Source organism: Oncorhynchus masou, chromosome 29 (assembly GCF_036934945.1).
Source record: "Oncorhynchus masou masou isolate Uvic2021 chromosome 29, UVic_Omas_1.1, whole genome shotgun sequence".
NCBI lineage: Eukaryota > Metazoa > Chordata > Actinopteri > Salmoniformes > Salmonidae > Oncorhynchus > Oncorhynchus masou.
This window is the reverse complement of record NC_088240.1, coordinates 18,061,971-18,074,252: the sequence shown is the minus strand read 5'-3', so window position 1 is coordinate 18,074,252 and position 12,282 is coordinate 18,061,971. Positions and strand designations below refer to the sequence as shown.

At 39.5% G+C, this 12,282-nt stretch overlaps 1 protein-coding gene across 1 annotated transcript; it reads right to left on the bottom strand.

Annotated features, from left to right (window-relative positions):
• Nucleotides 1–3,120: 3,120 nt before the first annotated feature.
• si:ch211-214p13.7 (uncharacterized) lies at nucleotides 3,121–11,280 on the bottom strand. Its single transcript, XM_064944159.1, has 4 exons — nucleotides 10,785–11,280; nucleotides 9,241–9,260; nucleotides 9,098–9,135; nucleotides 3,121–8,101 (listed from the first exon to the last, which is right to left on the bottom strand). The coding sequence occupies exons 1-4, from the start codon at nucleotides 10,811–10,813 to the stop codon at nucleotides 7,928–7,930; spliced, it is 261 nt and encodes an 86-aa protein (XP_064800231.1). The 5' UTR covers nucleotides 10,814–11,280; the 3' UTR covers nucleotides 3,121–7,927.
• Nucleotides 11,281–12,282: the final 1,002 nt, after the last annotated feature.

The following is a 12,282-nucleotide window of genomic DNA, read 5'->3' as shown; positions in this document are numbered from 1 at the left end:
CGATTTTACAACAGCCGCTAATAAACCAGTTACCTCTACAATTTCGTTCTGAATGTCGTATAGTCCGTGAATCTGCATGAACCCTGGACTCACCAATGAGTTCGTACCACACCAATCTTAGTTGAATATTTATATACTAGAAAGCTAAAATGATGATAAAAGATACACATAGACAAAACACATTATAGGCTATTGATTAGAACTTAGTATAACGGGCCAACACACTGTGGCGCGTGATACCCAAAATTGGGCTTTCAAAGAGAGAGAGAAAAAAGAAAGTACAAATTAATAAAGGCATGTAAGTAAAATACAGATGTTAATAAAATGAATGAGAAAAAAATATATGATTAAAGTTAATTAATGAAAAATAAGAGCAGAACACTCAAAGGGGATGTATAATCATATTGTTTTTGAATGTTTGAGTTTGAGCCAATTTTTTATTTTTACAGGGATAGTGCACATTAATCAACGTTTCATTAAAAGTAAAAGTGCCATTTCAACCACAGTATATTTTTGTTTTGTTTTAGTGTTTGTTGGTTATGCTTTATGCTTTATGTTAACTTGTTTAATTTTGGGATTCAAATATATGTACATATGTACAATTTGTTTACGATGGTGACCTGAAACAAGAAAAATTATATAATAATAGAAAAATATATAAATATATCATAAAATAGATTGCTTATCTCGATCCATGCCACATGTAGGCCTGTCAGTCTTTATGCATGTGTATGTTACTATCAATTGTACTTGTGCCAATGCGCGAGGCTCTGCAGTTGATATGGAGGACGGAATTGTTTGGAGGAGCATGTCTTTGGTAATCGGACGAGGGGCGCTCTTTGAAAATGGCCTAGTTGAACATGGAAATTAAGTATGCAGGTGCAGGTATGTGAATTGTGAATAATGAAAAATCATGATCGCAAAAAAAAACAAAGTATTTCAGTAGATCATTTAAAAACCCTTTATTCATAGGATACTTGTCTAATGATCAGGATAAAATGTCGCTCCTATGCGATTCTGATAAACCAGCCTTGATTAAGGGGAGGATACACACTAAAAATTAGGGGTTCAACGAGGGTTCTTCTAAGATAATCAAAGTTATTCAACAGGCTCTGATGTTGATATGGAGGACTGAATTGTCTTTGGATAAAATGGCCCACAAACAGTTCTTCAAAGAACCTCATAGGTCATGGGGTACATCGAGGAACCTCCTTAGATGGTGGGGGTTCTTGCAAGAACCTAACCGCCCAACTGAAACACTTGGATTTGAATGGACAGCAAGTGCAGGCACCTAACCTCAATTTCAGGTAAGGTTTGTCCCTTGTATGATCTGAATTGATATTGTTTTATGGTGATACCGTCTTTTTTCATATTTGTGCAAATTTTTCTAAATTAGAAAATGGACACAATTTATTGGATAGGCTAGCTGTTCTGGGTACAGATGACTGAACTGCTTACTTTTGTGTCTGTGTCTGCAGGTATACAGACACGGAGGCATATAAAGGTATGTTAATTGGTATTGGTATATTATGCAGATCACATTTACCATCCTCCTTCCTTACCTCGTCAATGAATATCCCATAAACCTCTACATTATGGACAAGGTATGTGTATGAAAACCATTATCAAAACAGTTTTTTTTTTCATTCACATTCACATTCACCACAGCAGTATGAATACTATGTATATTTTGTTAATCATCTGCATAATTACAATTTTGGGGATTCACAGACTTCACCCTCCCTACACCTCTGATTATTTAAACAGGAAACTTGTTCAATCACCATCCACTGGAAAATAATTTTGGCTTTGGATACGGAGAACACCAACACATTAACATCAACACCCCAGAAGATATATGCATTGGACTTGGGAGTTTACCTCATATTTAGTTGTTTTTATTCTGCTTTGCCACTAAAATATAATAAACACTGAGAACTAAAATATTGTGTTATTGTTGTTCTTGTTATTTGTGTTATTAATAATAACTGGGGGGGGGGGCAGTTCAAAAATTAACCCCAAAAGGTTATTTAAGGATCATTTAAAAGGGGTTATTTGAAGAACTTATAGGGGCTCCCCCAGTTTCAATTTGAAGAACCCCTGAAGAATACTCCAGGAACCTTTTATTTTTTAGAGTGTAGGTTATGCTTGGTTTTCATTTAAATTAAACCAAATCACATTTTTATGTTTCTAAATATGAAATTCACCTGCCAAAAAGTCACTTCTCTCATCCATGGGCGTCATGGCTGGAGAGGCTGGCTTCTGCTCTCAATCCATGCCACTACATTACCGTTAAGACCTGCTTTTTGTGGGTCTTAAAACTTATCATGAAATAGTCACTTTTGCAATTGTTTTTAAGGACACAGTTCAAATATTGGCACCCCTCCCCTTCAGGGCAAGCGAGCTGATGTCAGGGCAAGCGAGCTGATGTTAGACGGTTAAATTACCGAACTTGACATTATTGCTGGAAAATGCCAATGCTCCTGTTTTTACATGCTGAAATGTGACACAAAGATAGAGCCCTAATAGTGTAATGACATTCAGGGTATGTCATTAGGGCTATTTGCGTGTATTCATGGATGCCAAGGGAAGCCATGTTTGTATTAGTCCATCTCATACATGTGACATCATCATGATAAACAAGTGCTCTCTGTATGTGCACCCTCTGCTGGAGAATACTGGTAATCTCAGTTCATGAGAAATGTGTTGATCTACTTTCCCTCATCTCTTTCCTAACCACAAATCTAAAAGAACAGGGGAATAGGATAATGTGAACCTTGGGTGGACATTCCTCCATCTCACTTTCATGTTAGAGACCCATTGTTATGACAGATCAGGAAGTAGTGTCAGAGCCTAGAAAAGGAAGGCCTGTATAAGTAGGCCCAGTTATACAGAGTGACACTGCTTCACATTACAGGTTTATTGTCACAGTGACTCACCTGGGATTTGAACTAATCACCCTCTGGTTATCAGTCCATATCATCTCTTTTGATGAGCATGCTTCCTGGACTGTGAATTGATACATGTTTTGGTTCGCATGCTTAGTCTGTAGGCTATTATGTGATTTCTGTATTGGTGGCTAAAGAAGAGCTAACCTGATCTATTTTGATCTCACAGATCTCACAGACTTCCCTTTTTATTGATTTTTTCAAAGAAACTACAAAATATTCAACGATTTAATCTTGAAGTTGCAGAAAATAGTCTGCAGTTTCCTGTTGCCATTGATGTTATAAACAACATGATACAAACATGGACTTTTCTAACAATGTTGATATTTAACCTATCTTTGTGTCAATAATTTATAGGATACGTGTATACAATAGGACAATTGCTGGTGATTTTGAGAAACATCTAAAACCAGTTCACAAAACAACTCCAATCCTGCTCTCACATTACTGTATCTCATTCAAATAGATTTGTGCCAGAAAAAATAATTATTTATACAATTCAAACGTAATTCAACCACAAATGATAAACATTTCATCTCTCTCTTTTGCACTACTACACATTCTCTTTAGCACAAGCCCATGGTGTTAGTGGTGTGGTTGAGAGCTGGGTCTTTGTCAGAATGAGTTTCCTCTGTCGAGGCCAAATAAACCCATAGATAGTCTCTGAACAAAATCATCTGTTTCTCTCAGAAGGAATCCCCACAGGTTGTGGTTTCATATCTACTCATGGGTCCTTAAGGTTTTAAAAGAAATTACAACAATTTAACTGGCAACAGTGTCTTCGGAAAGTATTCAGACCCCTTGACCTTTTCCACATTTTGTTACATTACAGCCTTGTTCTAAAATCGAAAAAAAAAAAAAATCCTCAGCAATCTACACACAATACCCGATAATGACAAAGCAAAAACAGGTTTTTAGACATTTTTGCTAATATATTAAAAATAAAAAACAGAAATACCTTATTGGGTGGCAGTGGCGGCAGTGTAGCCTAGTGGTTAGAGCTTTGGACTAGTAACCGAAAGGTTGCAAGTTAAAATCCCCGAGCTGACAAGGTACAAAATCTGTCGTTCTGCCACTGAACAGGCAGTTAACCCACTGTTCCTAGGCCGTCATTGAAAATAAGAATTTGTTCTTAACTGACTTGCCTAGTTAAATAAATGTAAAATAAAAAAAATCAGACACTTTGCTATGGCACTCAAAATTGAGCTCAGGTGTGTCCTGCTTCCATTAATCATCCTTAAGATGTTTCTATAACTTGATTGGAGTCCACCTGTGGTAAATTATTTTGATTGGACATGATTTGGAAAGGCAGACACCTATCTATATAATGTCCCACAGTTGACAATACATGTCAGAGAAAAAATCAAGACATGAGGTCAAAGGTATTGTCTGTAGAGCTCAGAGACAGGATTGTGTCGAAGGACAAATCTGGGGAAGGGTACCAAAACATTTCTGCAGCATTGAACGTCCTCAAAAACGCTGTGGCCTCCATCATTATTAAATGGAAGAAGTTTGGAACCACCAAGATTCTTCCTAGAGCTGGCTGCCCAGCTAAACTGAGCAATCGGCAGAGAAAGGCCTTGGTCAGGGAGGTGACCAAGAACCCGATGGCCACTCTGACAGAGCTCTAGAGTTCCTCTATGGAGATGGGAGAACCTTCCAGAAGGACAACCATCTCTGCAGCACTCCACCAATCTCCCCTTTATGGTAGAGTGGCCAGACAGAAGCCACTCCTCAGTAAAATGACCGCCCACTTGGAGTTTGCCAAAAGGCACCTAAAGACTCTCAGACCATAAGAAACAAGATTCTCTGGTCTGATTAAATCAAGATTGAACTCTTTGGCCTGATTGCAAAACATCACATCTGGAGGAAACCTGGCACCATCCCTACAATGAAGCATGGTGGTGGCAGCATCATGCTGTGGGGATGTTTTTCAGCGGCAGGGACTGGGACCGCTCAGGTCCGCTCAGATTATGGATGTGTCACTGCAACCTTAAAGGTCCTCAATGATGTCACCATTGCCCTTGATTCTAAGCAATGTTGTGCCACTATTTTTATTGACTTGGCCAAAGCTTTTGATACAGTAGACCATTTCAACTTGTGGGCCGGCTAAGGAGTATTGGTGTCTCTGATGGGACTTTAGCCTGGTTTGCTAACTACCTTTCTCAAAGTGTGTAGTGTATAAAGTCAGAACATCTGCTGTCTCTGCCACTGCCTGTCACCAAGGATGTACCCCAAAGCTCGATCCTTGGCCCCATGCTCTCCTCAATTTACATCAACAACAGAGCTCAGGCAGTAGGAATCTCTCTTATCCATTTATATGCAGATGATACAATCTTATACTCAGCTGGCCCCTCCCTGGATTTTGTGTTAAATGCTCTACAACAAAACTTTCTTAGTGTTCAATGAGCATTCTCTGCCCTTAAACTCGTTCTGAATACCTCCAAAACAAAGGTCATATGGTTCGGTGAGAAGAATGCCCCTCCCCCCACGGGTGTGATTACTACATCTGGGAGTTTATAGCTTGAGGTCACCTCATACCTCATACAAGTACTTGGGAGTATGGCCACTGTCCTTCTCTCAGCACATATCAAAGCTGCAGGCTAAAGTTAAATCTAGACTTGGTTACACTATCGTAATCGCTCCTCTTTCACCCCAGCTGTCAAACTAACCATGATTCAGATGACCATCATACCCATGCTAGATTACAGAGATGTAATTAATAGATCGGCAGGTAAGGGTGCTCTTGAGCGGATAGATGTACCATTTGGCCATCAGATTTGCCACCAATGCTCCTTATAGGACACATCACTGCACTTTATACTCCTCTGTAAACTGGTCATGTCTGTACACCCGTCGCAAGACCCACTTTTTGATGCTTATTTATAAAACCCTCTTAGGCCTCACACCCCCCTATCACCCCCCTATCTGAGATATCTACTGCAGCCCTCATCCTCCACATACAACACCCATTCTGCCAGTCACATTCTGTTAAAGGTCCCCAAAGCACACACATCCCTGAGGCTTTTCGCCTTTTGGTAGGCCTACATTGTAAGTAAGAATTTGTTCTTAACTGACTTGCCTAGTTAAATAAAGGTTAAATAAAAAACTTAAACATGACATAACATGAGAGGATCTGGAGAGAAGAATGGGAGAAACTGCCCAAATACAGTTTGTAAGCTTGTAGAGTCATACCCAAGAAGACTCAAAGCTGTAATCGCTGTCAAAGGTGCTTCAACAAAGTACTGAGTAAAGGGTCTGAATACTTATGTAAATGACAGATTTCCAGGTTAAATTTTGTAAATAAAATTAGCAAAGCTTTCTAAAAACCTGTTTTTGCTTTGTCATTATGGGGTATTGTGTGTAGATTGATGAAGAAAAATTAATTATAATAAAGCTGTAACATAACAAAATATGGAAAAAGTCAAGGGGTCTGAATACTTTCCAAAGGCACTGTATATTAACGTAAGCACAATACATGTCTGTAAAACATAATTAAACATAAATAGAAACCTATACAGTGCCTTGCAAAACTTGGCGTTTTTCCTATTTTGCTGCATTACAACCTGTAATTTAAATGGATTTTTATGTGGATTTCATATAATGGACATTCACAAAATAGTACAAAGTGATGAAGTGAAAAGAAAAAAATGACTTGTTTCAAAAATATTCCCCTCCCCCAAAAACGGAAAAGTGGTGCATGCAGATGTATACACCCCTTTGCTATGAAGCCCCTAAATAAGATCTGGTGCAACCAATTACCTTCAGAAGTCACATAATTAGTTAAATAAAATCCACCTATGTGCAATCTAAGTGTCACTAAAAGGCATGTGGGAGACTCCCCAAACATTTGGAGGAAGGGACTCTTGACAGATGAGAATAAAATTGAGCTTTTTGGCCATCAAGGAAAATGCTATGTCTGGCACAAGCCCAACACCTCATCACCTAGAGAACCTCATCACCCTGAGAACCTCATCACCCTGAGAACACCATCCCCACCACAAACATGGTGGTGGCAGCATCATGCTGTAGGGATGTTTTTCGTCAGCAGGGACTCGGAAACTGGTCAGAATTTAAGGAATGGTGGATGGAGCTAAATACAGGGACATTCTTGAGGGAAACCTGTTTCAGTCTTCCAAAGATTTGAGACTGGGACTGAGGTTCACCTTCCAGCAGGACAATGACCCTAAGCATACTGCTAAAGCAACACTCAAGTTGTTTAAGGGAAAACATTTAAATGTCTTGGAATGGCCTTGTCAAAGCCCAGACCTCAATCCAATTAAGAATTTGTGGTATGACTTAAAGATTGCTGTATACCAGTGGAATCCATCCAAATTGAAGGAGCTGGAACAGTTTTTCCTTGAAGAATGGGCAAAAATCCCAGTGGCTAGATTTGCCGAGACATACCCCAAGAGACTTGCAGCTGTAATTGCTGCAGAAGGTGGCTCTACATTGACTTTGGGGGTGAATAGTTATGAACACTCATGTTTTCTGTTTTTTTTTGTCTTATTTCCTGTTTGTTTCACAATAAAACATATTTTGCATCATCAAAGTGGTAGGCATTATGTAAATCAAATGATACAAACCCCCCAAAATCCATTTTAATTCCAGGTTCTAAGGCAACAAAATTGGAAAAATGCCAAGGGGGGTGAATACTTTGGCAAGCCCCTGTAATTAGTGAACCACATACTGCATCAAGTTGAGTTTGTAGGCACTGTCACAGGCATCATATCTGTTCCTTTGGTTCAGTAAGGTGCTATCGAGCTTTCCCCAGCCATTGTCCACCTTGCATCTCCGTTATCTCCCTACTCACATGACCTCTGTCATCTCACACACACACACACACACACACACACACACACACACACACACACACACACACACACACACACACACACACACACACACACACACACACACACACACACACACACACACACACACACACACACACACACACACACACATTGTCCATGAGGTTAGCCCATAAGGACATAGTCGTCTGAGCAGTCTTCCTTGATTGACGACTGGTGGGCTGGGCCAGTTGGAAGGTTAACCATGGCGTAGTCACAATCGTTATCTCCGGAATCTACGATGAATCCTGTTGTCTTGGTGTTGTTATGGTCGATGGTGGCATATGTCACATCCTCTTCCTGTAACAATATGGAAGCCATGGAGTGAAACAAAGGGTATATTGTATTGAATGAGCTTCCTTTCCTTTTCCCTTTATGATTAGGCCCAGGAATGATCCCTATCCATGTGATCTGACCAGGAAAAACTGCAGAACTAAATATAATATTGTTTTATCTATTAATCCTCTCCCATGACCACTGATCTGCTGAGAATGTATCACAGGTGAATTGGAGAATTTTGGTCTGACAGGATGCTTCCGTACTTGAGTATTGACCGACAGCAAAAAGGAAACATTTGAATGCTTGAACACACCACACACACATTATCTATGTATTTCAGGCAGAGGCTTTGATTTGAATATGATCTAATTCTGTGTACAGTTCTTAGACCATGTGAATACAGCCTTTCATACCACAGAACACAGCTCTCACAAGACATGCAAAACAAGTGAAACACTGTGAACTTGACCTGATATTCCACAGCTATCATGGATCATCCTATGACAACTTTCGCTACTTATTTGAAGAGCCATCAAAAAAACATCTAACTGTGAACCAGAGAGAGTCAGATTATACTCACACACACACATGTATGTACAACCACACACACATGTATGTACAACCACACACACATGTATGTACAACCACACACACATGTATGTACAACCACACACACATGTATGTACAACCACACACACATGTATGTACAACCACACACACATGTATGCACACACAGTCCACAGGAGACTGCTGAGGGGAAGATGGCTCATAATAATGGTCGGAAGGGAGCAGAGGGAATGGCATCACACACATGGAAACTATGTGTGTTGAAGTATTTGATACCATTCCACTGATTCCGCTTCGGCCATTACCACAAACCCGTGCTCCCAAACTAAGGTGCCATCAACTTCCTGTGACGCACACACAGCTTGAATGCAATTTGCCTGCATTTACTCAACTCAGTGTCATATAATCATAGTGTATGGACATGCCAAATATTGGTTGTACTTTTCATACCTTGTTGTCTGGGCTGCTATGACTATCACCGTTATCTTCTGCAAAGAAGCGGACATGTAGCAATGTCTTGATTAAATTATAACACATACTTTGAAGTATAACAAGAAAATGTGACATGCTTTTACAAAAGTAGTATGTTTTACCATCTTCATTTTTCTTCTTCCTGAATAAAACGGAGGACAAACTTTAGAATTCACTCCTCAGTCTTAAAACAGAGAAGTGTACATTGAAATAACAACTCAGTCTTAAAACAGAGAAGTGTACATTGAATTCACTCCTCAGTCTTAAAACAGAGAAGTGTACATTGAATTCACTCCTCAGTCTTAAAACAGAGAAGTGTACATTGAATTAACAACTCAGTCTTAAAACAGAGAAGTGTACATTGAAATAACAACTCAGTCTTAAAACAGAGAAGTGTACATTGAATTCACTCCTCAGTCTTAAAACAGAGAAGTGTACATTGAAATAACAACTCAGTCTTAAAACAGAGAAGTGTACATTGAATTCACTCCTCAGTCTTAAAACAGAGAAGTGTACATTGAATTAACAACTCAGTCTTAAAACAGAGAAGTGTACATTGAAATAACAACTCAGTCATAAAACAGAGAAGTGTACATTGAATTCACTCCTCAGTCTTAAAACAGAGAAGTGTACATTGAAATAACAACTCAGTCTTAAAACAGAGAAGTGTACATTGAATTCACTCCTCAGTCTTAAAACAGAGAAGTGTACATTGAAATAACAACTCAGTCTTAAAACAGAGAAGTGTACATTGAATTCACTCCTCAGTCTTAAAACAGAGAAGTGTACATTGAAATAACAACTCAGTCTTAAAACAGAGAAGTGTACATTGAATTCACTACTCAGTCTTACAACAGAGAAGTGTAAGTTGAATTAACTACTCAGTCTTAAAAAAGAGAAGTGTAAGTTGAATTAACAACTCAGTCTTAAAACAGAGAAGTGTACATTGAATTCACTACTCAGTCTTACAACAGAGAAGTGTAAGTTGAATTAACTACTCAGTCTTACAACAGAGAAGTGTAAATTGAATTCACTCCTCAGTCTTAAAACAGAGAAGTGTACATTGAAATAACAACTCAGTCTTAAAACAGAGAAGTGTACATTGAAATAACAACTCAGTCTTAAAACAGAGAAGTGTACATTGAATTCACTACTCAGTCTTACAACAGAGAAGTGTAAGTTGAATTAACTACTCAGTCTTAAAAAAGAGAAGTGTAAGTTGAATTAACTACTCAGTCTTACAACAGAGAAGTGTAAATTGAATTCACTACTCACTCTTAAAAAAGAGAATTGTAAATTGAATTGCTCATCCAACAGAAATAGGAGAGAGCGATGATACAATATGTGCACTTCAAATGAAAACATACTGCTAATAAAGACTTGACCACACTGCAAAGTACATTTTTAAAGAACTTCCTTTAAGATGTTGCCAGGCAGGCCAAGTCTACTCATCACTATTGCTGCAACAGGAATCTTTGTACAGATGCTTGTATATGTATTCTGAGGCCAAATGCCTGGTCTTCTCTGAGATCAACATTAATGTCATGCACACTTTGATTACAGACTCTTTATAAAGGAGATCAACTACAGTGAGATAGTTGTGAAAGAAGCAGAGCACACTGCAAAAACAATCCAAATGTGTCTGTGTTCCCCAGGGAGCTCTCACCTCAGTGTTCCACACATGTAGTTTCCCATGGTGAGTTAGCTGATCCGAGGAGCCGGAGTTGGAGCACGCTCAGAACATACCAGGTGTTGAGGTCACTTTGCACAGGCGCCGGTTGGCACGACAACTCTGTTCTATTGCACTTAACGTTCAAGTGGCATTGCTTCAGCCCCCGTTCTGACAGCATGAGAGAGTGAGGAAGAACAGAGAGAGAGAGAGGAAGAACAGAGAGAGAGAGAGAGTGAGAGGAAGAACATAGAGAGAGAGAGAGCACAACAGAGAGAGAGAGAGAATGAGAGAGAGAGAGAGTGAGAGAGAGAGCGCGACAGAGAGAGAGAGCACGAGAGAGAGAGTGAGAGAGAGTGAGAGAGAGTGAGAGAGAGCGCGACAGAGAGAGAGAGCACGAGAGAGAGAGAGAGTGAGAGAGAGTGAGAGAGAGAGAGTGAACGTGTGACAGAGAGAGAGGTCTGTTTGTGTAATATACATATTTCCTGTGCTATATTTCCAGCAGGCCTTTATCACAACTAATAGAACTAACTTACACACCACCCTCCCACCCAGAAACACAACCACACACACCCACACACCCACCCACACACACAAACACACATGGTGTATGGTGACCAGAAGCACAATGTGAGAAAGCAGGACTATCTATGTCAAGCTTTGCATGATGTATATGCAAATATTTAAATGAATTGGCAAAACCCAAAATAGGTTCCATTTGAGAGTAGAGAGCATGACTTACCTGCAAATGGAGCTGAAATAGAATCAACAGGGAGAATATACAGAATATAACTGTCATATATTCACATGTTACTGTATGTGTTGTGGTTCAAAGGATATCAACCGTTCTGTGCGCATGTTCACACACACGCACACACACACCACACACACACGCACATACGCACACATGCGCACACACACACACACACACACACACACACACACACACACACACACACACACACACACACACACACACACACACACACACACACACACACACACACACACACACACACACACACACACACACACACACACACACACACACACACACACACACAATAACATAAACACTTCCTGACTTAGGAAAAACAGTAAATGATCAGCCAGACCAAAGTAATACAGTGTATACAAGTTATGCAATGCAATCTCTGTAAATAGTCTCTTTGCAGAAATGTATTTCACTCAGTTGCCAGTCCAGTACTACTGGAGCATGAAGCTATTGAACTGAACCAACAATGTTATCGTTTGAGACAATGTCATGCATGTTAAAGAAGGTATTTTTGGAACTTGTGCGTTGTGGAAAATGCTAACTTTAACTGTCACTGTTATATAGCCCCCTCTTCTGGCAATTCAAGGAATTATTTCAATTCCATATGCAAAACGTGCACGTGTGCATAGAAGATGAAACAAAAGCAAACTTTCTCTCTCTGTCTCAGCCTGGCTTCATCTCAAGTGAATGGAGAATGGAGAAGTCAGAGAGTTAACAATG

Bases quoted from the DNA above. Each gene is read 5' to 3' on its own strand.
- si:ch211-214p13.7 (XM_064944159.1), bottom strand. From the start codon at position 10,813: ATGGGAAACTACATGTGTGGAACACTGAG. The intron at 9,261-10,784 runs GTGAGAGCTCCC...CGTTTTATTCAG, and splicing joins TACATGTGTGGAACACTGAG to GAAGAAGAAAAATGAAGATG. The intron at 8,102-9,097 runs GTATGAAAAGTA...ATATTGTTACAG, and splicing joins ATAGCAGCCCAGACAACAAG to GAAGAGGATGTGACATATGC.